The sequence below is a fragment of the Globicephala melas genome, chromosome 18 (assembly GCF_963455315.2).
Source record: "Globicephala melas chromosome 18, mGloMel1.2, whole genome shotgun sequence".
NCBI classification, from domain to species: Eukaryota; Metazoa; Chordata; class Mammalia; order Artiodactyla; family Delphinidae; genus Globicephala; species Globicephala melas.
In genome coordinates this window covers 16,544,212-16,568,478 of record NC_083331.1, presented here as the reverse complement: position 1 = coordinate 16,568,478, position 24,267 = coordinate 16,544,212, and the positions used below count along the sequence as shown (strand labels likewise).

The following is a 24,267-nucleotide window of genomic DNA, read 5'->3' as shown; positions in this document are numbered from 1 at the left end:
TACGGTATTTGTTTTTCTTTTCCCCCTTTTTTTTTTTTTTTTTTTTTTTTGCGGTACGCGGGCCTCTCATTGCTGCGGCCTCTCCCGTTGCGGAGCACAGGCTCCGGACGCACAGCCTCAGCGGCCATGGCTCACGGGCCCAGCCGCTCCGTGGCACGTGGGATCCTCCCGGACCGGGGCACGAACCCGCATCCCCTGCATCGGCAGGCGGACTCCCAACCACTTCGCCACCAGGAAAGCCCCTGTTTTTCTCTTTCTGATTTACTTCACTCTGTATGACAGACTCTGGGTCCATCCACCTCACTACAAATAACTCAATTTCATTTCTTTTTATGGCTGAGTAATATTCCATTGTATATATGTGCCACATCTTCTTTAACCATTCATCTGTCGATGGACATTTAGGTTGCTTCCATGTCCTGGCTATTGTAAATAGTGCTGCAGTGAACATTGCGGTACATGTCTCTTTTTCAATTATGTTTTCTCAGGGTATATGCCCAGTACTGGGATTGCTGGGTCATATGATAGTTCTACTTTTAGCTTTTTAAGGAACCTCCATACTGTTCTCCGTAGTGGCTGTACCAATTTACATTCCCATCAACAGTGCAAGAGCATTCCCTTTTCTCCACACCCCCTCCAGCATTTATTGTTTGTAGATTTTTTGATGATGGCCATTCTCACTGGTGTGAGGTGATACCTCATTGTAGTTTTGTTTTGCATTTCTGTAATGATTAGTGATGTTGAGCATTCTTTCATGTGTTTGTTGGCAATCTGTGTATCTTCTTTGGAGAAATGTCTATTTAGGCCTTCCGCCCATTTTTGCACTGCGTTGTTTGTTTTTTTGATATTGAGCTGCATGATCTGCTTGTATATTTTGGAGATTAATCCTTTGTCAGTTGCTTCATTTGCAAATATTTTCTCCCATTCTGAGGGTTGTCTTTTCGTCTTGATTATGGTTTCCTTTGCTGTGCAAAAGCTTTTAAGTTTCATTAGGTCCCACTTGTTTATTTTTGTCTTTATTTCCATCTCTCTAGGAGGTGGGTCAAAAAGGATCTTGCTGTGATCTGTGTCATAGAGTGTCCTGCCTGTGTTTTCCTCTGAGAGTTTTATAGTGTCTGGCCTTACATTTAGGTCTTTAATCCATTTTGAGTTTATTTTTGTGTATGGGGTTAGGGAGTGTTCTAATTTCATTCTTTTACATGTAGCTGTCCAGTTTTCCCAGCACCACTTACTAAAGAGGGTGTCTTTCCTCCATTTTATATTCTTGCCGTCTTTATCAAAGATAAGGTGACCATATGTGCGTGGATTTATCTCTGGGCTTTCTATTCTGTTCCACTGATCTATATTTCTGTTTTTGTTCCAGTACCATACTGTCTTGATAACTGTAGCTTTGTAGTGTAGTCTGAAGTCAGGGAGCCTGATTCCTCCAGCTCTGTTTTTTCTTTTTTTTGTGGTACGCGGGCCTCTCACTGTTGTGGCCTCTCCCATTGTGGAGCACAGGCTCCGGACGCGTAGGCTCAGTGGTCGTGGCTCACGGGCCTAGCCGCTCTGTGGCATGTGGGATCTTCCCGGACCGGGGCACGAACCCACATCCCCTACATCGGCTGGTGGACTTTCAACCACTGTGCCACCAGGGAAACCCTCCGTTTTTCTTTCTCAGGATCACTTTGGCTATTTGGGGTCTTTTGTGTTTCCATACAAATTGTGAAATTTTTGTTCTAGTTCTGTGAAAAATGCCATTGGTAGTTTGATAGGGATTGCATTGAATCTGTAGATTGCTTTGGGTAGTATAGTCATTTTCTTCCAATCCAAGAACATGGTATCCATCTGTTTGTATCATCTTTAATTTCTTTCATCAGTGTCTTATAGTGTTCTGCATACAGGTCTTTTGTCTCCTTAGGTAGTTTTATTCCTAGGTATTTTATTCTTTTTGTTGTAATGGTAAATGGGAGTGTTTCCTTAATTTCTCTTTCAGGTTTTTCGTTGTTAGTATATAGGAATGCAAGAGATTTCTGTGCATTAATTTTGTATTCTGCTATGCTACCAAATTCATAGATTAGTTCTAGTAGTTTTCTGGTGGCATCTTTAGGATTCTCTATGTATAGTATCATGTCATCTGCAAACAGTGACAGTTTTACTTCTTTTCTGATTTGGATTCCTTTTATTTCTTTTTCTTCTCTGATTGTTGTGACGAAAACTTCCAAAACTATGTTGAGTAATAGTGGTGAGAGTGGGCAACCTTGTAGTGTTCCTGATATTAGAGGAAATGGTGTCAGTTTTTCACCATTAGGAACGATGTTGGCTGCAGGCTTGTCATAGATGGGCTTTATTATGTTGCGGTAGTTTCCCTCTTTGCCCACTTTCTTGAGAGTTTTTATCATAAATGGGTCTTGAATTTTGTTGAAAGTTTTTTCTGCATCTGTTGAGATTACCATATAGTTTTTATCCTTCAGTTTGTTAATATGGTGTATCCCACTGATTGATTTGCATATATCGAAGAATCCTTGCCTTCCTGGGGTAAAGCCCACTTGATCATAGTGTATGATCCTTTTAATATGCTGTTGGATTTGTTTCGTAGTATTTTATTGAGGATTTTTGCATCTATGTTCATCAGTGATATTGGCCTTGGATTATCTTGAGGAGTGGATAAAGACTGAAAATACAATCAGATGCAGGAGGGGTGAAGATAAATTCACAGAACCATAGTGAACATACAGCCTGGCCAGGATGTTTTGAAAGCCATTTGAGCTTGAATTTTTGAAGACAAGCATGGTTTTCTGCAAACGACCTTGGTGTGTTTGCCATAAATAGGATGCCAGTTTGAACGGACCATGAGTCTACCTTAGTATGGTAATTACTCTTTCTTTAGTGTGGGGCCAATGCATCCTGATTGTGTATTAGAAAGTGTGACTGATGCTTCTTCAGGACTTCCTTAGCAGGGCCACGTGTTCCTAAGAAGGGCCGGCTGTGTTGGGGGCAGGGTGGCGGGCTGGTGGAGAGCTCAGAGACCTCTGGAATAGGGCATTGCAGTACCAGGAGGTCCAGGGTTTCTGCCTCTCTCAGTGTTAACTTCCTTGTCTCAAATCAACTTCTTCCGATTCCTATAAAACAGGCTGCATACACCCTACACCCAAGCCCCAAGCCTCCTGGTGTCTGCTGGGAGAAGCGACCCCTCTTTTCTTAGTTTTTTGTTTACGGTTTTCAAGACAGGCTTCTGACCAGCCCCTGAGATCACTTGTAACCCTAGCCTCTACCCACTGTGAGCTGTAGCCAGGGAGGGGTGAGCTCCACTACCATTACAGGTGGGAGAGAGCGATGGCAGAGGGCGCTGAGGGTAGGGAGTGTTTTGTCCAGAGGAAGGAAAAGGTGCAGGATGGACAGCACAAGAGCCGACCACTGCCCTCCCTCTCCAGTGAGACCCGCTCCGGCCAGGAGCCTCAGCCACGTCACCCAGCCTGTCTCAGTCCAGCATTCTGAGTTTCCTGTTAATTGGTGGTCTTTGAATGGCATAGAGATATGGCAGAGGTTTATTGTATGGAGAATTGGGTTTGGCTATAACTTATACTCCTTCCTTTGCCAAGGTTTATATAATTTTTAGGAAACCTGTCTCCTAGGCCCGTATCTTCCATCTCTTATACCATTGTAATACACTCTGATGATATTGTGTGTTATTGTATTTGACCCTCACAGTGACCATGGGAAGTAGGCAACACAAGCTTTATTATCACCATTTTACAAGACTCAGAGAAGTCAAATAATCTGCCCAACACTCAACAGGAATTAAGTGGCAAAGACTGTCAGCTCTCCTGCGTCCTCCAGGGCCCCTGCTCTGTGCGCAAGGCCACTCTGCTGGCCGATGATGGTCCTTGCCCCGTGGGAGAGGTGGGAGGACAGGAGGGCTGGGTGTCCTCTGTTGTCAGTTTGATGACCAGGAACAAGGCACACCTCCTCTCCATGAGCCAGTGCCATTGTCATTGGACGTCCCAGTCAGGTCCTTTCTATCTCACCAGAATTTTCCTGCTTCCCGGATGTCTCAAGGCCTCGGCTCCATCTCTATATGTTGCTGTTCTTTGTGGCTTTGAGTTGGCTACAAACTTGAAGTTCTGCATCAGTTTCTTCTTCAGTGCACAAGCCATTCCTAGAAATGTGGCCATTGATAGGTCAGCCCTAAAAGAATGGAGATTTTATCTTCTATGGTCTTGGCAAAGGCCATTTTCTTCAAAACTTCAAAATGAAAAGATATTCTTAGAGGAACCCGGTACTTGGAAATTCTTTTTCTATTGCATGCCACTCTAGCTTTTCTTGGTTTGCCTCCTGTAGTGTTTGAGGAAGCTGAGAGCTTCAAAGCCAGGAAAATGACCCAGATCTCTTTGATGGCAGTACTAACATCTTGGGAAAGGAAGGCATATAGTTATTACTGAAATTAGCATTCCTGGAAGCGGCAAGTAACTTGGAAATTATGCTGATTTGTCTTGCATGCATCGTATTTGTGTCCTAGCAAAGCGTTCCCAAGGAGGTATCTCTGCCAATCAGGCAGAAGGGAACCAGTGGGTCTGAATATATTCTAATGGCTGAAGTCTAAAGAAAATGAACTGGGACCTGTTTAGGGCATATTGCATGAGTGTGAGAGTGATAATCTCTCTCTCTCTCTTTTTTTTTTTCCTATTGGATCTCATAAGAAACCTGAATAGCCTTGATATGGTATCTAAAAATAAAATGAGTGGTGCTTTGATGTCTGTTCTTTCTTCTCCGTTTAACAGGGGGTGTGTGTTTCTCAGAGCTTATCTGCTATGTGCCAAAAATCGGACAGGGTCACGAACAAATGCCCATTGCTTCCAAGTCATAAGAACACTTGGCAAAAAGGTGGCTCTCTCTCTCTCCTGTCTCGTGTCTTTGAACTTTAAATGATATGAAGAAACTTGTCTTAACCAAGAGAGGGATAAGAACGAGCTGCCAAGTTTAAAAACTAGTTGATAAATAACTTCATATCAAGTGTACAACACCCCATACTGTATACTCTGCAGATGAAAAATAATGTTCCATTTTGGCTTGTACAATACTTCACGAGTAACTTTTCAAACATACTGAATGTTTAAGTCTATGCATTGATAATGTGCTGTGCACTCTAATTTTTAAGCATTAAGATGTCATAGATAATTGGGGGCAGAGGATATATGCAGCTGTGCATAGGGTATTGTAATCGCTAATAACATCAGTTTCCTTTTTTTTCCATTGGTCAAACTTGACTTTATCTGTTTTTATCACCAGATGTTTCTTGTATCCCACAACAAATTTCTCTCATCCTTATCTATTTTTTGATCCTTTCCTTTTCTCTTTCTCACTTTCCTTAGCTCCCCCTCCTCTTCCTTCTGCTGCACCCCTGACACTTGGGGGGTACTGGCTGGATTGGAGTGGGGCAACTGATGAGAAAGAAGCCTCTGAGGAGGACAGGACAGGAGGGGGACAGATGAGTTTGAGATGTTGTGTCATAGGAGAACAGTTATACCAAGATAATTATTGTGCTTCACAGCCACAGTTTTGTTTCCTGAGTTAAGAAGGAAGGATGGGACTTCAGATTAAGAGATTCTCTAGGGCTTCCCTGGTGGCGCAGTGGTTGAGAGTCCGCCTGCTGATGCAGGGGACACGGGTTCGTGCCCTGGTCCGGGAAGATCCCACATGCCATGGAGCGGCTGGGCCTGTGAGCCATGGCCGCTGAGCCTGCGCGTCCGGAGCCTGTGCTCCGCAACGGGAGAAAGAAAAGGGGTTTTCTAAAGTGTCATAGTTTAAAATGTTTGTTGCCTGATTTAAATCTTGGCTCTGTGTATAGCTGAATAGCTCTGTGACCTTGGACAGGTTTCCTAACTTTAGGCAAATTTATCATCTACAGAACTGGGAGTTAAAATGGTACCTACCTCATAGAGATATTACAAGGATTATATGAGGATTATATATACATATAATCTGATGAATATATACGTGTGTATATATATATACACATACCTTATATATATATATAATGTCTGGTATACAGTAAATGCTGCATACATATTAGCTTTTATTTGTTATTTTACATTCACTGGACACAGTTGTCTCTTTGTCATGGGTATATTTTCTTTAAAGTTCAAATGTCAGGAAAGTAGCAATCAGAGTTTCCTTTCTGTTGAGGTATTTAGATCAGGATGGTAAACAGATGGAAGATTTGCCGCTAGAGTTTGTGGTGACCAGTGGGACATAAAATTGGATCTTTATAGAGAAGGCAGAGACCATAAGAAAACTGTGTGGAATTGGTTAGACATCAACTCAAGAGGCAGGGCTTGAGATAATTGGAAGTTTAAGATATTATTGAATCTGAAATGCCGAAAGAGACTGAGGACCTGCTTCTGATTTGTCTGATTTTTTTCTGTTTTTGTAAAATACTCTTTTAGCCAGCATGGCTTATGTCATCTCTTATGTAAGAGAAAACAGTCAAAAAAAGAAAGTGTAAAGCTTACTCTTTAAAAAATGAAATGTGAAGTCTTACTTTATTCAGCATGGTTTTAAAAGATGGTGTTTCACATGAGTAAATTTTCCATATAAATGAAGTTTGGCTCCTTAAACATAAAAACTTGCTTTTATCATTTCTTACTGAGCTTGTTCTAAAAATCAAACAACACATTCATGTAACATTTATCGAGCATATTCCATGTGCCAGAAACTGCTGGGTACTTTACTATATGTTATCCTAATTTTTGCACATAAAATGCATTGTGTTCTGGCTTCTTAAAAAGAATACACAAGCGTAATTTTATTGCGCTTTGCTTTATTGCACTTCACAGATACTGCATGTTTTTACAGATTGACAGATTGTGGCAACTCTGCGTTGGGTAAGTCTACTGGCGACATTTCTCCAACAGCATTTGTTCACTTCATGTCTCTGTGTCACATTTGGTAATTCTTAGAATATTTCAAACTTTTTCATTATGACTGTATTTGTTATGTTGATCAGTGTGATCTTTGTTGTTGTTACTACTGCAAGATTACGACTCACTGAAAGATCCAATGATAGCATTTTTTAGCAAAATTTTTAAATTAAGATGTACTTTTTTTTAAGCATAATGCTATTACACACTTAACAGACTACACTATAGTATAAACATAACTTTTATGTACACACTGGGAAACCAAAAAATTCTTGTGACTCGCTTTATTGCGATATAAGCTTTATTGTGATATTCACTTTATTGCAGTGGTCTAGAACTGAACCCACAGTATCTCCGAGGTGTTCCCATACTGGTCCTAATTTAGTCTGCTCCTGGAAAGCTAATTGTTAGGCCCTTTGGTAGTTCTGTGCTTGGAATTCTTGACTTTTATATTTTGATCTTAATATTCCCAGCACATTCTTAATGTTTCCACATAGTTAAGAGCAAGGACACTGGTTCTTAATTGAGTGCTTATTGCATGTTCTAGCCACTTTCACATTTATTTAAGCCTAACAAAAACCTGTAAAATAATTACTATGCCCATTTTGTAAATGAAATAAGTGAGGCATGAGAGGTTGAATACCTTGCCCAAGGTTACACTACTGAGTAAGAAGAGGAGCTGGGAATGGATTATGGATCTGTCTGACTTCAGATCTTGTGTTCTTTCTATGCTGACATGACAAAGAAATAGGTATCAGTTAAAAATAGGTTTATAGAAGAAAACCCTTCTTTACAGTCCCAATCCTACTTTTCTGATTCTTTCCCATTATTCTAAAAGCAGATATTTTTTGCTTCCCTAATTAATTTACCTATCCTTCAGCTGTGCTGATGTTGCAGGTAAAAGTTAGAAAAACGATGGAGCTTCCAAGCTTGGTGGGTGAGGAGCTAGCCCATGGGATAACCCAGGATTTTCCAAATTTAAATGAAAAATTTTAAACTATCTTTTTTTTTTTTTTTTTTGCGGTACGCAGGCCTCTCACTGTTGTGGCCTCTCCCATTGCGGAGCACAGGCTCCGGACGCACAGGCTCAGTGGCCATGGCTCACGGGCCCAGCCGCTCCGCGGCATGTGGGATCTTCCCAGACCGGGGCACGAACCCGTGTCCCTTGCATCGGCAGGCGGGCTCTCAACCGCTGCGCCACCAGGGAAGCCCTAAACTGTCTATCTTTGACAGAGCCTTTAGCTTATAGTCAAAAGTAATTTTGTGTGCTTAAGGGACACACACAAAACTATCAACTAAGGGATATATTAGAAGTATTATAACAATATGAGTTATTTTTTCATACTAAGTCTTCAAAATCTGATGGCGGTAGATCCACTCCTCCGTAAAAGCAGTGAAAACATTGGCAAAGATGTCCAAAATCAACTTTTTCAGAACTCTTGAAATTAGCCAAAGGCTTCCAACAATCCGAGGAGTGTTTATTCAAGAAAAACTGCTGAATCTCACTGAGCAAGGTTTGTGGCATTGCAACTTGAACTGCTCCCATCTCCCTTTGCTCAGATCTACCGTAACCTTGAAAACCAGCAGGCTTGCAACCACTGGATGGGCAGGCCATGTTTGGGGCTCCTCAAAAAAAAGTCCCATTCCCAGAGCATTGTCCCTATTTGACCTGTCTTCCAGCTCCCTGGAAAAGCCCTGTTCACAGGGCATTGTTGTCATTTGACCTGACTGGAGCTCAGAACTCACTCGGCAGGAAAACCCTATCCCCAGGACCTTTGTCAAAAACACTCAGCGGCAATTGATACTCAGCTGCTGAGGGGGCAATGCCAGTTGCGGAAATGAGAACCTGGCCAAAAACTTAAAAGGAAGATACGGGAATAAAATCTCCGTAAAAGGCTTTGAAAAGCTCTGACATATTCCTAGGGAATTACAGCACTGTGCACACATGCAAGGCTGTGTGCATACCTAGAAAAGACCTGAGAAGCCCGATTCTCTCACCTCTGACTGACCTTGGGGCCCAAGGGAAGCAGTAAATAAAAGCTAAGGCAGAAGTTTAAATTGCCTGAGTGTTGAAGGCATGCCCCAACACACATGAAGATCCCCTCAGCAAATGTTGGGAGACTTTTTGGTTCAAAACTTTTAAGGATATCTCAGACCAGTCATTAGCTAACGCTAAGCTAACTGAGACATCAGTGTTTGCACACAACAGGGAATAGAGACTACAGGATTTGTCCAGAAAAGTCACTAAAAAAACAAATTGTAACAATTGCAACGATGACCAAAAGCAGCAACAACAATAAGTCTTAAAGAGTTAGGTAAAGGGACTCTGATTTCCAGAATTGTCACATTTATTGTTATGTTATCTAAAATGTGCAGTTTTCAATAAAAAGATGTGAGACACATAAGGATATAAGAAAGTATGCCTCATACACAGGGGGAAAAAAGTAATCAATAGAAACTGCTCCTGAGGGGTCCAAGATGTTGGACTTATTCTACAAAGATTTTAATCAGCTATTATAAATATACTCAAAGAACTAAAGTAAACTATGTCTGAAGAATTAAAAGAAAGTATGACAATGAAATCTCACAAAATAGAGTATATCAATAAAGAGATAGAAATTACAAAAGAATATATAAATTCTGGAGTTGAAAATTACAATGACTGAAAAGAAAATTTCATTAGCAGGCTCAACAGCGGATTTAAGCTAGAAGAGGAAAGAAACAGCAAACTTGAAGATTGATCAATTGATATTATCCAGCCTGAGGAACAGAAAGAAAAAAGAATTGAGAAAACTGAACAGTCTCAGAGACCTGCAGTACACCATCAAGCATATCAGAATATTTATAATGGGTCCCAGAGGAGGAGAGAAAAAGAAAGGGGGACAAAGAATATTTAAACAATTAATAGTGAAACATTTCTCAAAATTTTTTTTTTTGTGTGGTACACAGGCCTCTCACTGTGTGGCCTCTCCCATTGTGGAGCACAGGCTCCGGACGCGCAGGCTCAGTGGCCATGGCTCATGGGCCCAGCTGCTCCGTGGCATGTGGGATCTTCCCGGACCGGGGCACAAACCCGTGTCCCCTGCATCGGCAGATGGACTCTCAACCACTGCGCCACCAGGGAAGCCCACATTTCTCAAATTTGATGACAAATAATATACAGATTTAAGAAGCTCAGTAAACTCCAAGGGGATAAACTAAAGGGGATCCACACCTACTCACATCATAGTCAAACCATCAAAAGACAGACACGAAGAGAGAATCTTGAAAGCATCAAGAGAAAAATGACTTATCAAATACAGGGCGCCTCAATAAGATTAACAACTGACTTCTCAGTAGAAACCATAGAGGCTGGAAGTTAGTGGGATGACATATTAAAGATGCTGAAAGAAAAACTGTCAACCAAGGGTTCTCTGTCTGATAAAACTATCCTTCAGAACTGTGGGAGAAACTAAAGCATTCCTAGATAAAGAAAAACTAAGACCTGAAAATCACAATGGGGTCCTTCAGATTAAAAGGAAAAGGCACTGGATGGTAACTTGAATCTGCATGAAGACTATAGATCAGTGGTAGAGATAAATACATAGATAAAAATATAAAAGACAGTACAGATGTATTTTTGTTTGTAACTCTTTTCTCTCTCTGATTTAAAATATAACCTCATGTGGCAATAATTATAAAACTGTTGATGGGCTTATATAAAGATGTAATTTGTACGATAATAATAGTACAAATGAGGGGGTAATACATTGCAGGGAAATTTCTTTATGATATTGAAAATTTCAAGTTAGCATTAATCTGAACTATGTTCTTGCAAGTTAAGATGCTGATTGTTATACCAAGATAATTATTGTGCTTCACAGCCACAGTTTTGTTTCCTGAGTTAAGAAGGAAGGATGGGACTTCAGATTAAGAGATTCTCTAGGGCTTCCCTGGTGGCGCAGTGGTTGAGAGTCCGCCTGCCGATGCAGGGGACACGGGTTCGTGCCCCGGTCCGGGAGGATCCCTCATGCCGTGGAGCGGCTGGGCCCATGAGCCATGGCCACTGAGCCTGCGCGTCCAGAGCCTGTGCTCCGCAGCGGGAGGGGCCACAGCAGTGGGAGACCCGTGTACCACAAAAAAAAAAAAAAAAATTGGGGGAATTCACAAATATGTGGAAATTTTAAGCAGCATACTCCTAAATAATCAATGGATCAAGGGAGAAATTACAAAGGAAACTAGAAAGTACTTTGAAAAGAAAGAAAATGGAGCACAGTAATGTAAGGAATGGAAGTAAAGCAGCGTTCAGAGTGAAATATATAGCTGTACATGCCTATATTAAAAAAGAAGAAAGATCTCACATCAATAACCTTATCTTTCATCTTAAGAAACTAGAAAAAGAAGAACAAACTGAACCCAAAGCAAACTAGGGGAAGAAATAAAGATTACAGAAAAACAACACAGAAAAATCAGTGACGTCAAAGGAGGCCATTTTGAAAAGATCAACAAAATTGGCAAATCTTTAGCTAGACTGACCAAGAAAAGGAAAATTCAAATTACTAAAATCAGGAATGAGAGAGTACATCATTGCCGATCTTATAGAAATATTCAATAAAAAAGGAACATAAGGGAATACTATGAACAACTGTATGCCAACAAAGTAGATAATTTAGATGAAATGGACAAATCCCTAGAAAGGCATAAACTACAAAAACGGACTCAAGAAGAAATAGACAATCTGAACTGACCTATAGCAGGTAGAGACATTAGATTAGTAAATTAAAACCATTCCATAGAAAAAAGCCCAGTCCCAGATAGCTTCACTGGCAAAATCTTCTAAATAATGAACAAATTAATACCAGTTCTTTACATGTTTCTCCCCAAAAACGGAAGAAGAGAGACTACCTCCCAACTCATTCTGTGAGGCCAGTATTACCCTCATACCAAAACCAGACAAAGATGTCATAAGAAAAGAAAACTACAGAATATATCCCTTATGAACATAGATGCAAAAATCCTCAAAAAGTAACAAACCAAATCCAGGAGTATGTAAAAAGGATTATACACCATGACCAAGTGGGATTTGTTCTAGGAATACAAAGTTGGTTCAACATACCAAAATCAATCAATGTAATATATTGTACTATTTCAATAAAATAAAGGCCCCAAACCACATAATCATCTCAACAGCCACAGAAAAAGCATTTGAGAAAATACTCTTTCGTGATAACAACACTCAAAAAATTAGGAATAGGAAACTTTCTCAGTCTGTTAAAGGGCGTCTATAAAAAACCCACAGCTAACATCATGCTAACATATTTCATATTTTTTAATGTATTGAAATAAAAATATTTTAGATATATACATTGGGTTAAATAAAATATATCATTGAAAATTTATTTTATGTATTTTTAATATGGCTTCTAGAAAAGTTTATTACAAATGTGGCTCATATTTATGGGATGCATTTTATTTCTGTTTGACAATGCAGTTCTGGACACGGGGGCTCTAGGTTCTGGCAGATCTGAGTCTTACTCCCTGCCCTGTAGCACTGGATAGTCGAGGTGCGAGGGCAGAGGATTGAGGGACTGGGGTGGAGAAGAAGCAGACAGGGGAAGATGAAGGGGTGTATTAAATGCAGTCTTTCTGTGAGCATAGGGGCTTTGTTTTATTCACAGCTATATCCTCAGTGCCTAGAATAGTAAAATTGGTAATAGAATCAGTTTCAATAAGAGGATAGTGTTTATTACTAAATGGTTACTTATTCACATCTGATATTTGCTGTAGGTACCTAGAATCTAGAAAATGAGAATGCAGTTTAGTGAGCACAGACGTGGCATTTGATAATCATCCAACCATGAGGTGAGTGTACAGATGCCTTGGAAGACTAAAGGGAACTAGACAGTGGTAGCTGCCGTTTAACAAAATGTTGTTGCCAGGTGTTTTGATAGTGCAAGGCAAATCTTTGCCCAACGATTTTTTTTTCATATTTAGGGAAAATATATCTCATGTAAAATTACCTGATTTCCAAATATTGGCACCCAATTCAAATTTTTAAAAATGTGCATAGCAAACAAAACCCTCCTGTGCACTGGATTTGGCCCAGAAGCCAACTGAATATTTAGCTGGTAAAGTGAATGCATGCTTCCTTTGACTCCTTAGGCATCAAAGCAAAGAACTCAACCAGTGTTACACACAGGAAGCCTTCCCAGACCTCCTTATCTGTGTTACATCATCTTTCATAAGGTCTAATAGTCCATGTATTTCTTCTCAGCAGTTGTTACATTTGCAGTCTACATTTGTGTGATTATTTGATTCAAGATATGTCTCTTCCATGGGACATCTGAAAACTCCCCATGGGTAGAGGCTGGGTCAGTTTTTACTAATCAATAATTAACAAATGAATGAATGAATAGGGCAGGAGAGATGAATTTTGAAATGCATGCTGTGTTAAAGAGTATAGCATCTCACTTGGAATTCTGTGTTGAAAGGTTGAGTCCAACAGCTAGTTGTTTTGTAGGCTGTATATGAGAAAAGATGACTTTTTTTCCCCTGTTACATAGACATTTCAGTGTTATCTACACTAATATATCTTAAAGCCTATTTCAGAGAACACTGGCATTTGCAGCAGAACACATTAATGTCAGTATTTATTTGTACTTAGTAATTCCAAAGTTCTCATAGTTTGACATTTTAGGCTGTAGCTAATCCTCTGGACTTACTGCTCTTCCTGGGAAAAATGGAAACACTGCTTCCCTTGAATAGTTATTAAAAATATCTTTTTAAGATTTTGGATATTTGTAAAGTTTGATTATTTTAAGCTCTGGAGGAATGGGAAAGCTGGAGGAAGAGCTGGCAAGGGTCACTAGAACCAAAGTTTTCTATTAAAAAAAAGAAAAACAGAAATCAATAATAATTTGCCAAGTTACAGTTGAAAGATTTACTGTCATACTGAAATAAAATAAAGGCTGTATTGCTGAAAAAAGAGAGGTCACCTTTTCTGTGCCTTGAGACATAATGAAGAAATGTGATGCTGGGAAGTGAGAAACAGCAGGCAGGGAAAGGAGAGAAGACCACAACCTGTTTTAGTTTGTGGACAAGTTTTTAACAGTGCTAAACTTTATCCTTTACATTTTTATAAGTTGCAGAAAGGAAAGTCTTAAAAGATTTCTTAAAATTGAATCTGTATGGTTCCATTTATATAACATTTTCAAAATGACAGCATTTTAGAGATAGAGAACAGATTAGTGATTGCCAGGGGTTAGAGATGGGGCAGAAGTGTCTATCAGTTTTTGCTTTGTGTATCTTGAAGCTCTGTGTGTGTGATTGTAAACATGGAGGATTATTTCCTCCTGACCCTTCTATCATTATGAAATGACCTTCTTCATCCCTGGCAATATCCTTTGTCTGTTATTAACAGAGCCATTGCATCTTCCCTTTAATTAGTGTTAGCATGATAAGCACACTGTATCTTCTTCCTTTTACTTTTAATCTACTTGTATCTTTATATATAAATGGTGTTTCTTATAGGAAGCATATAATTTTATCGTACTTTTTTATCTAGTCTGACAATTTCTTTTAATTGGGATGTTCAGTCCATTTACATTGAATGTGATTATTGATATGGTTAGATTTGAGTGTCATTCTGCTATTTATTTTCAATTATCTCATCTGTTCTTTGTACTTTTTTTTTTTTTTTGGTGGTACGCAGGCCTCTCACTGTTGTGGCCTTTCCTGTTGCGGAGCACAGGCTCTGGACGTGCAGGCTTGGCGGCCATGGCTCACGGGCCCAGCCGCTCCGCGGCATGTGGGATCTTCCCGGACCGGGGCACGAACCCGTGTCCCCTGCATCGGCAGGCGGACTCTCAACCACTGCGCCACCAGGGAAGCCCCTTTGTACTTCTTTTACTCCCTTTCTGCCTTCTTTTGAATTGAGTGCTTTTTATGATTCTATTTCATCTCCTTTGTTGTTGTATTAGTAACAGCATTTTGTTTTGTTTTGTAATTTAACTGGCTGCTTTAGGGTTTACTGTACACATATTTAAATGATTACGTCTACCTTCAAGTGATATAACACCACTCCACATATAGTATAGGAAACTCTCAATGGTATATTTTCATTTCTCCCTTCCTGGCCTTTATGCTATTATTGTCATATATTTTATTTATGCATATGTTATAAACCCTGCACTAAATTGTTATTTTTGTTTAGTCAATGATCTTTAAAGGTATTTAAATAGTAAGAAAAATTCTTTACCCCTGCAGTCACCACTACCAGTGTTCCTCATTCCTTTGTGTAGATTCATATTTTCATGGGGTTTCATATTCCTTCTAGCAGAAGAACTTCCCTTAGCATTCCTTGTCATGTGGGTCCATTGGTGATTATTTCTTTCAGCCCTTGTATTTCTGAAAGAATCTATTGACCACCTTCACTTTTCAAGGGTATTTTCTCTGGGTTCATCATGTGTTCTTTTAGTATTTTAAAGATGTTTCCCCATTGTCTTCTGGCTTGCATTGTTTCTAATAAGAAATTTGCTATCATTTTTAGCTTTGTGCTTCAGTACATGATGTCATTTTTTTCTCTCTGCTTTTAAGATGTTTTCTTTATTACTGGTTTTGAACTATTGATTCTGATGAATAATTTTATTCCTGCTTCTTTGTGCTTTGGGTTTATTGAACTTCTTGGATGTGTGGTTTTATAGTTTTCATCAAATTCAAAACTGTTCGGCCATACTTCAAATACTTCTGTTTCCCCCCTGTTCTCTTTCAGGAGCTCCAATTCACACATAAATTATTAGGGTGCTTGAAGTTGTCCCACAGTTTGCTGATACTTTATTTTTAATTCTTCTTTCTCTGTTTTCATTTTAGATAGTTTCTATTGCTATGTCTTCAAGTTCATTAATCTTTTCTTCCACCATCAATCGCATCTGGTGTATTTTTTATCTCAACTTGGGTCTTTTTAAAAAATCTTCTGTGTCTCTACTTAACTTTTTGTACATGAGGAATACTGTGTTTAATTCTTTTGTCTCTTCATTCTAACATCTGTGTCTAACATCAGTACCCCCTCTCAATAATTGATTTCTTTATTTTTCTCATTATGGGTCATATTTTTTTGCTTCTTTGAATGCCTAGTAATATTTGATTAGACATTGTGAATTTTACCTTTTTGGCAGATGAATATTTTTGTATTCCTATAAATAATCTTGAGCTTCACTCTGGGACACAGTGGAGGTACTTGGAAACAGTTTGATTCTTTTAGGTCTTGCTTTTAAAATTAGTTCGGTGGGACTGGAGCAACATTTAGTCTAGTCTGTCGCCTACCACTGAGGCAAGACCCTTTGGAGTACTGTACCCAGTGTCCTCTGAATTATGAGGTTTTCCAGTCTGCCTGGGAATAGGCCCAGTGCAGGGCCCCGAGGGCATGTGGCGTACTGTTTCCTCTAATCTGTTCAGCTGGTTTTTCTCCTGCCCTTAGGTAGTTTCATCACGTGCATGCACTGATCAGTACTCTGTTGAATACTCTACTCAAGCAGTACTCTTTGCTGATCTCTGGGGTTTTCTCTCTTTGTTGCTCAGTTCCTGCATGCTGACCTGGGAACTCTAGCCATGGTGTCTTGAGAACTCTCCGCTCCATCTCTACAACTCAGGGAGTCATCCAGGCTTCACCTGGGTTCTCCCATTCTGCACCGTGGCCTGGAAACTGTCTCAAGGCAGTAAGCTGGGGCGATCACAGGGCTCCCCTCATTTGTTTCCCATCTCTCAGATAACTGTCCTGCATGGCTCAACCTCAGTGTATTGAAAATAGTTGTTTTGCATATTTTGTCCTTTTTATTTTTGTTTTTTGGCTGTTAAATTGGGTTTCTGTTATTCCATTTGGTTGCAAGTGAAAATCTCAAAATTAGGGGTTTTTTTCTTTATATATTTAAAGTCACTATTGAGAAAAAAGTTGTACCTACACCATTTATCAGTAAGCCAGTTTCTAAACATGCTTGCTATATTTAAGTTTATGAAGATCTGAAGTGGGGTAAAGGGAGTGGGGCTGTAGAAAATAAAGGTGACTGTAAGTTCCCTTCCTTCCTCAGAGCTTTCTCATTTACTCTTTGGTAGATTGTTGCTCTGCTCCCTTATTAATCAGAGTACCTTGGTTCCTTTTGGAGAGAGATTCTTTAAATGGGTTTAAATATGCCACTCAAAATATATGAGGATGTTATAAATAAAATTGTCATGGTCTTTATGTTTTAATCTATATGATTTAAACTTTGACATTAAAATATCATGGAGGAAACATAATGAGAGGACTTAACTCACCAGATATTAAAATGTATTTTAAAGCTACAATAATTAAAATATTGAAGTACTAATGCTAATATAGCCACAGATTCATGGGTCAAAATACAGTGTCCATAAATAGACTCATAAATGTGTTTGAAACACTTAGCATAGGTTATTCAGTTAGATGGCATGGAGACAACTGAACAACTCATTGCAAAAAATTAAAGTTGGATATCTCCTCCCCATATCTTATACAGAGATGTATTCCAAATAGGTTAACTATAATTTAAAAGTGCTAGAAGAAAATATGGGCAATTCACATCTTGAGGGAGAGAAGGCCTTTCTAAGTATAACACAAAAGATACAACCATGAAGGAAGTTATTGATGAGATTACACAAAGATTTTACATCTCCTAAGTGGTGAAATAATCATTAAAAACAGGGAGTTCCCTGATGGCCTAGTGGTTAGGATTCGGGGCTTTCACTGCCATGGCCTGGGTTCAATCCCTGGTCTGGGAACTGAGATCCCGCAAGCCACATGGTGCGCCCCGTCGCCCCCACCTCCCAAAAAAATAAAAGCAGATTTGATATCCTTACTGTGTAAAGACTCCTAATACAGTAGTAAAAAAAATGAATGCCCTACTAGAAAAAAGGGCAGAGGACATGAGTAGATAATCATAATTAGGGGCAAAAAACATGAATGTCCAGTACATATTGATTTTTTAAATGTTCTATTTAATAATAATAGTAACAAAAAATAATAATAAGGGCTATCACTTATTATTTCTGTTTGTCTGAATATACGAACTTTAAACAAATTAGCTAGTTTAATCCTTTGAAAGGCAAGCGTACATATTATCATCATCATTTTATACATGTGATGGCTGAGACGGGACATGAGGACCCTTGCCTGAGGTGACAGAGCTGTCGGGTGCTTGAGCCAAGGTTTAACCCTTCTGAGCCCTGCTCCTCAGCACTTCTCAAAGAAGTAAATTAAAACTACCTTAAATTCCACTGCACTTCACAGAGAAGTTGATAATTTGCATAAGATCACACAATTTATAAGCAATAGAAGAGAGCTAAAATTTTTAGGAAGAAAAATCGTAAAAACAGAAGAAAGAAAAAGAGTAAAGTAAGTAAAGTGAGCAACAAAACAGATGTCTTTTAATTTTACAAACTCACCATTTCTTTTCAGAGTATTTAAAAGATGCTTCAAAGAAGATGAAAAGTGGGCTTATGTTTGTAAAACTGGTTAACCCGTGTTCAGGTAAGCGCTCCTGCCCCCCCCGCCCCCGATAATGGTAACTTGAACATTTTTAAAACGTTGTGGCTGAAAAGTGTGTATATTTATTTGTCTTTGTATGTTTGTTCTTCCTGAATAACTTTTAAAGGTAGGATAGCATTACATGGTGACAAAAGCAAGCTAATGACATAACCAGTCTTCTAAGATAATTCACTTGACTTAAACGTTTTTTTATTTCTTCTTAAATTTAATCCATAGAGCTGTATTCATCAGAAATGATGGCAAAACAAAAAAAAATGGAGCGTGTTTGATTTCTCTCTGAAAACAGATGAATTTTCCTTGGCCTTTTTAAGCTAACTTTTCCTAAAATAGTTATCCAATATTAGCCTCCATTTATACTCATTTTATGTTATAAAGTAAAATAAATAACCAGAGTTTATAAAAAAAAAGGAAGGCTTTTACTGGACATGCCAAGATTTTGAATAGTTTCATTTTTAGCTGTACTTTCCTTATTTTGTTCAGACCGAAAAGTAGTATATATATTTTTTCCTGTCAAGGGGTGATTTTTTTGCATTAAAAACATTGTATTTTGAGGAGATACATGTTTTATCAGAAACAATTTTACCTTTATAGTCAGTGTATTTTGCTTTGTCTTATAATTTTTAGGCAAAAATATTAAAATACACAATAAGTATATAGTAATATTGGTGATACTATTTATCTCTGTGTGAAATTTTTCTCCATTAGTTTATTTTATAAGATTTACAAGGTTATTAATTTTATAAGGCTTTGAGTAGATACCTGATATTTGGCAAATTAGAGCATCCTCTTGGTGACTGTCATACTGAATAGTGAAAGCAAGAGAAATCCAGTGAGCAGTGCCGTGTTGTTATTGTTGTTGCAAAGACACAAATAGAAACAACAAGAGAGGCAAAAATTCCGGCTTCCTCCAGTTTTCTTTTCCTCAAAATGAAATTGAATGTAATTGGTCAGTTATATTATGTGGAACTCCTAGGTATATGTAAGACTAAGATGAGGTGAGAAATGTTTTTTCAAGAGAAGTTTTAGTTATCAGTAAAGCATTTAACAAAAGGAAGGTACAAAAAAGGTCAGGCTTCTTGTAAAATTCATTTCATCTAAATGTCCGTGGACAACATTTTGCTATACTGACTATGGAGAAATAAAGGCTAACTTTTGCCGAGCGCTTACTAACGTGCTGTGTTAGGAGCTTTACGTGTACGTATTCTATCTTTTCAATCCTTATAAAAAAAATACTGAGGTAGGTTCAGTATTGCTCGCATTTTACAGATATGGAGAGAGAAGTACAGAAAGGATTATATAGCTTCCCCAAGGGCTCACGCCCAGCATGTAGTTGAGATAGACTCAAACTCAGGGCCCTGGATTTTGCTATGCTTAGAAAAAAAATTCGTGCATTGGAAGGATTCATTCAGATTCGTGCAGATGCGCCCAGTCCCCGCCCCCTTCTAACTTCCTTTTTTTTTGGTGTTTTAAGAAAGGGAAATTTTCATCCAATTGGGTGTGGCTTTCCTCACTCCTCATGGCGTAAAGCACGTTGCTGTTGTAGGGCCCTGGCCTTTCTCCTGTGGAGCTCACCTCAGGTGTGGAGCTCGCCTCAGGTGTGCAGGCCCTGTCTCCCGCCCTCTGTATGGGAGGCTGTACACCGCCCTGGAGACAGGGCCCACAGGCCAACTCAGTTCATCTGGCTGAGCCATTAGGTTTGGGTAGTTTAAAAATGGGTTTTCCTTCCTGATCTGATAGAGGACTCAATGAGAGGCTCTGTAGCAGTTAAGATAAATGATTTGTACTTTTGTGTTTATTGGTCTAAGTTCAGTGAGGATTATACAGTTGGAAAACAAGCATCTGTATGTAATAGCTACAAGCGTTCCTTGGAGTCACTTTGTGTAGACTATATCTATGTATGTTTATGCTCATATTAGGAACATTCCTCAGAACTATTAGGTAGTCTTTTGATATTTGTGTGTGTGTGTGTGAAAACTTACAAATAAAAAACAGATTTGTTTTAACAGGGGAAGGAGCCATTTACTTGTTCAATGTGTGTCTACCACAGCTGTTTGAAATAAAAGTTTTCAAGGAAAAACACCATTCTTGGTTTATAAATGAATCAGTTCAATCAGGTAAGTGACTAGTGTATATATTTACATTAACACATACCCTGACTTTGCCATCCTTCACATCTATCTGCCCAGTTTGGAGTCTGGTCCATGGGTTTTTCTTTGTTGGCGTCAGAGCAGGGTTTAATCAAGGAGAAAGGAAAGATTTAAACAAGTTTAGATCAATAACTGTGTGTCTTAGATGGTAGGAAATTTTTAACTAACAATTCTGATTTTTCTCCTAAAACACTGACACACCCCGAGTCAGATGACTTTTGTACTATGGAGTGCACATTGTGTTCACTGGAAGCTGTTCGCTCTTATCCATTTTTGAGGATCTTCAAGTTTTTAACATCTTATTTCCTTGCAAATGGATGTTGATATAGCTTCTAGAATAAAATAGAAGAGAAGAGAAGAGAATGCTTTCTCATATAAGTTACTATGGCCACCCCACCTGCCCCCAACACACACACCCAACACCCAATTTCTATTTCTTTTAAGAGCGTTCCTTTGATTTGGGGCTCAGTGTTGACTCTGAAGGAAAAAGGATGCCACACGTAGCCCTGACAGTTCTGGGTGAGAGTGGGAGGGTGCGTCATGGGGTATCTCAGTTCCCTCTGTCCCTCTGTCTCTCATTGTTTGCAGAGAGTGCTTTCCATAGCTTTCTAAGCCCTCTGCTTTCTGTTGACCGTCTAAGTCACCACTTAGTGCTAAGGTAGAAAGGCCACTTTGCCTTTCTTGTAAGGCATACAGAAGAAGAGTTTATTGCTGGTGTTGAATTTCATATACCTGTGTGCATGAGAAGATTTGAAGTGGTTTTCAGTTGCCGAAATGCAGTGGTAGACTGTGTATTTAGCCTGGTAGGTGCCAAGTATACATTCCTTTTTATTCTCTTTTCTTATTTTTCATTTGGCAATATATGAGAGTTCCCACTTCTAATGTAGTATACTTGCCTTTGAGTTTGGCTGGAGAGACACAGTAATATCAGATGAAACTGGAAAATATTCAGAAGCAGTGATTGATTAGCTCTCCTGGACTGTCTGACTTGGTACCTGCTTTTTTTTTTTTTACCGGACCGGGGCACGAACCCACGTCCCCCCACATCGGCAGGCGGACTTTCAACCACTGTACCACCAGGGAAGCCCAGAAAGAGCTGTTTTTAAGAATGGCTACCAGGATATTGTTTTCAGAACAAGAAACCTGTTTCTAATTTCTGAATATAATGGATGCCTCATATAAACTGAGCTTAGAGCTTCTGATAGGTTGTTTCATAAACTTCTCTTCTACTTAAAAAAAAAATAATTAACTAATGTCATCATGTAAAATTACGTCCTTAATTTTTTTTCAACATACTGTGAAATGGATTCATGTATATAATTTACGGTTAGAATTTCTTGGCTGTATAGGTAGGTTGCTCTGTTAGAGAATAAAAGTCAGTACATGTTTCCTGAAACCAAATTAATAAGCATGGAGATGAATTGTTTATTGTTCTTTTTGATGAAATACCTCTTCTGGTTCATTTCCATGGAAGAAGGACTCTGGGACGCTTGGAGGGGAGTGCGGTAGAGAAAAGTGGGGCGCAGGCAGCCTAGTTGATTTGCCTTTTTTCCTTTCAGCGTGGAGAGCACCACTCATCTTACTGCAGAGATTCCAGTTTCTTATGCTCAGTCTTGTTAGACTCCTGCCCTCTTGCATTTTTCTTTGGGAGGAGGGATGGGGTAGTTTCTGGAGTGGGTAATGACCTCTGAGCTTTGAGTCATTGACAGTTCAGAGCTGTGAGCCCAGAGCCCATAGGAGAAGCCACGTACAGAGGGAATAATATTGCTTTCCCATGGCTTCGTCCTCAAAAGCACAGGAAATTACATTTTACTGCAGCTTTGTTGATAGACTTATACAGGTTTCCTAATGTTTGCCTGATTCACATTCTGTCTGTATTCCCCCGAACCCTGCTATTTTTTTTGGCAGGGGGTGGGAGGTGGGGAGAGGAGGGCCTCTATTAAAAATGATTTCTAAAAAAGAAATGGAAAGTTAAAGATCAAGTTCAGTGTCTTGGCTGTCCTCTCCACACCAGGGATTTGAAGCTGTTTGGAGTGAAATCTCGTGGACCATGTTCTGCCTTTTGAGAGAATCACATAATCTTGGGCCTGTGTAGGAGGAGCTTCTGAATTTGGAATTTCACATATATTTTTCAATGAATGGTTCCCACATTGGGATTAAGGTGAAATAACTAAGTTGTCTTTCCATGTTGTTGAATTCTCTTTTTAATCTGTAGGAGGTCTTCTTCACTTTGCCACACCCATGGACCCTCTGTTTCTGCTTCTCCACTACCTTATAAAGGCTGATAGAGAGGTGAGTTTCCCAGTTTGGGATATTAACAGTGGGGAAACAGAATAGATTGTTTTTTTTAACATGATCTCCTCTGTCTCCTTATAATGGTCCAAATGTAGACTCCCCACAGTTCAGGTTTAACTTGGTTGGTATACAACACCTATATCACGTGTGCTGGTACAGATCAGAGCACTGATCGGCAGACCTGAGATCCAGCATCGTGATCTTGGACTAGCTCACCAACGAGTCCTGAGAACTGCCTAACCCTTTGTGTTATCTGCCTTACTTGTTTGACAAAGTCTAACAATGAAATTCTCATTACGTACTCATTAGTTTTGAAATACAGTACAAATGTTAAGACCTCAGGCCTTAAGAGAATAAAGAAGATTTATCGTCTTTCATTTTCTTCTGTGTGAGACACTGTGAAACAGGTACTCTGGGGGTGTGTCCAGCAAAAGCTCCTTAATGGGGAAGATGTAGTTGAGGAATCCCAGATGGAGTAAAATTTACCTTTGTGATATAAGACAGAGTTTATTAATAGTAATAGTTCCAGCCAGAGGTCCCAGGATACCTTTACAGTTGACAATTATTAAGGATCCCAAAGAACTTTTTGTTCCTGTGTGTTTTATCTATCAATATTGACTACATTAGAAATTGAAACTGAGAAATTTAAAAATAATTTTATTATTTTTAAAATAAAAATAAGCCCATTATATATTAACATATGACATGTTTCTGATGAAACAAACAGTAAAAGTCAGTGAGGAGTATGGTACTGTTTTACATTTTTGCAAATCTCTTTGATGTCTGGCTTGAGAGAAGACAACTGGATTTTCACATCTTGTTCTGCATTCGGTCTGTTTCCATACACTGTTTGAGTGGAAGTGTGTAAAGAATATGCAGCCTTTCACATGTGAGGTCAGAAAAGGAAGGAATTGTATATTAGCCTTTTAGATAGTTGTGGATACTCTGCTTTGATACTACTCCAAAAACCAACAAGTGGTGGTTTCTTAAAAGTTAGTTGCAATGTGGAATCTGAAACCCTGTCAATGAACTGTCCGTGTTCTTGTTAAAAAACAAAATTCAAATGAGTAAATTTTAAAGATCTTATTGGCTTTCTTGAATGATTCACGAATTGGGCAGCATCTATTCTAGCAGACAGAAAGAAGCTCCAGGGAACTGTACAAAATGAAAAACTTTTCCAGCCAGAAGGGAATAAGAACAAGAAAGTTCAACTAGACTAAAGGGGGATTGGTTGTGGCAACGTCACGTTTCTTTAGGGCATGCCTGGCGTCTATCAGGCAAATGACCTGGCTAGTGCTCGTTAGCAGATTACTGATTGGCTGGTTTAAGATTCCTCTTCTGGGTGAGCTGAAACTAATTAAATTAAGTCTCTGTTTGGGCTTAGCACAAA

The 24,267-nt window shown here is 39.1% G+C and overlaps 1 protein-coding gene across 14 annotated transcripts in view; it reads left to right on the top strand.

The window, feature by feature from the left end:
* RNASEH2B (ribonuclease H2 subunit B) overlaps nt 1-24,267 on the top strand; it is a 128,433-nt gene that overhangs the window by 51,308 nt on the left and 52,858 nt on the right. For 8 of the 14 annotated variants that reach the window (XR_009559700.2, XR_011376886.1, XR_009559699.2 and 5 more), the window contains 4 exons: nt 6,816-6,863; nt 18,346-18,417; nt 20,442-20,549; nt 22,798-22,874. Coding sequence is in view for 11 of the 14 variants with exons in the window: in XM_060287719.1 (XP_060143702.1) it covers nt 6,816-6,863; nt 18,346-18,417; nt 20,442-20,549; nt 22,798-22,874 (305 nt within the window). In the remaining 3 variants the exon portion in view is untranslated. Of the gene's footprint in view, nt 1-6,815; nt 6,864-12,671; nt 12,741-14,589; nt 16,592-18,345; nt 18,418-20,441; nt 20,550-22,797; nt 22,875-24,267 lie in introns of those variants that run through there. The other 6 variants (XM_060287714.2, XM_030882369.2, XM_030882373.3 and 3 more) reach the window with 3 other exon arrangements.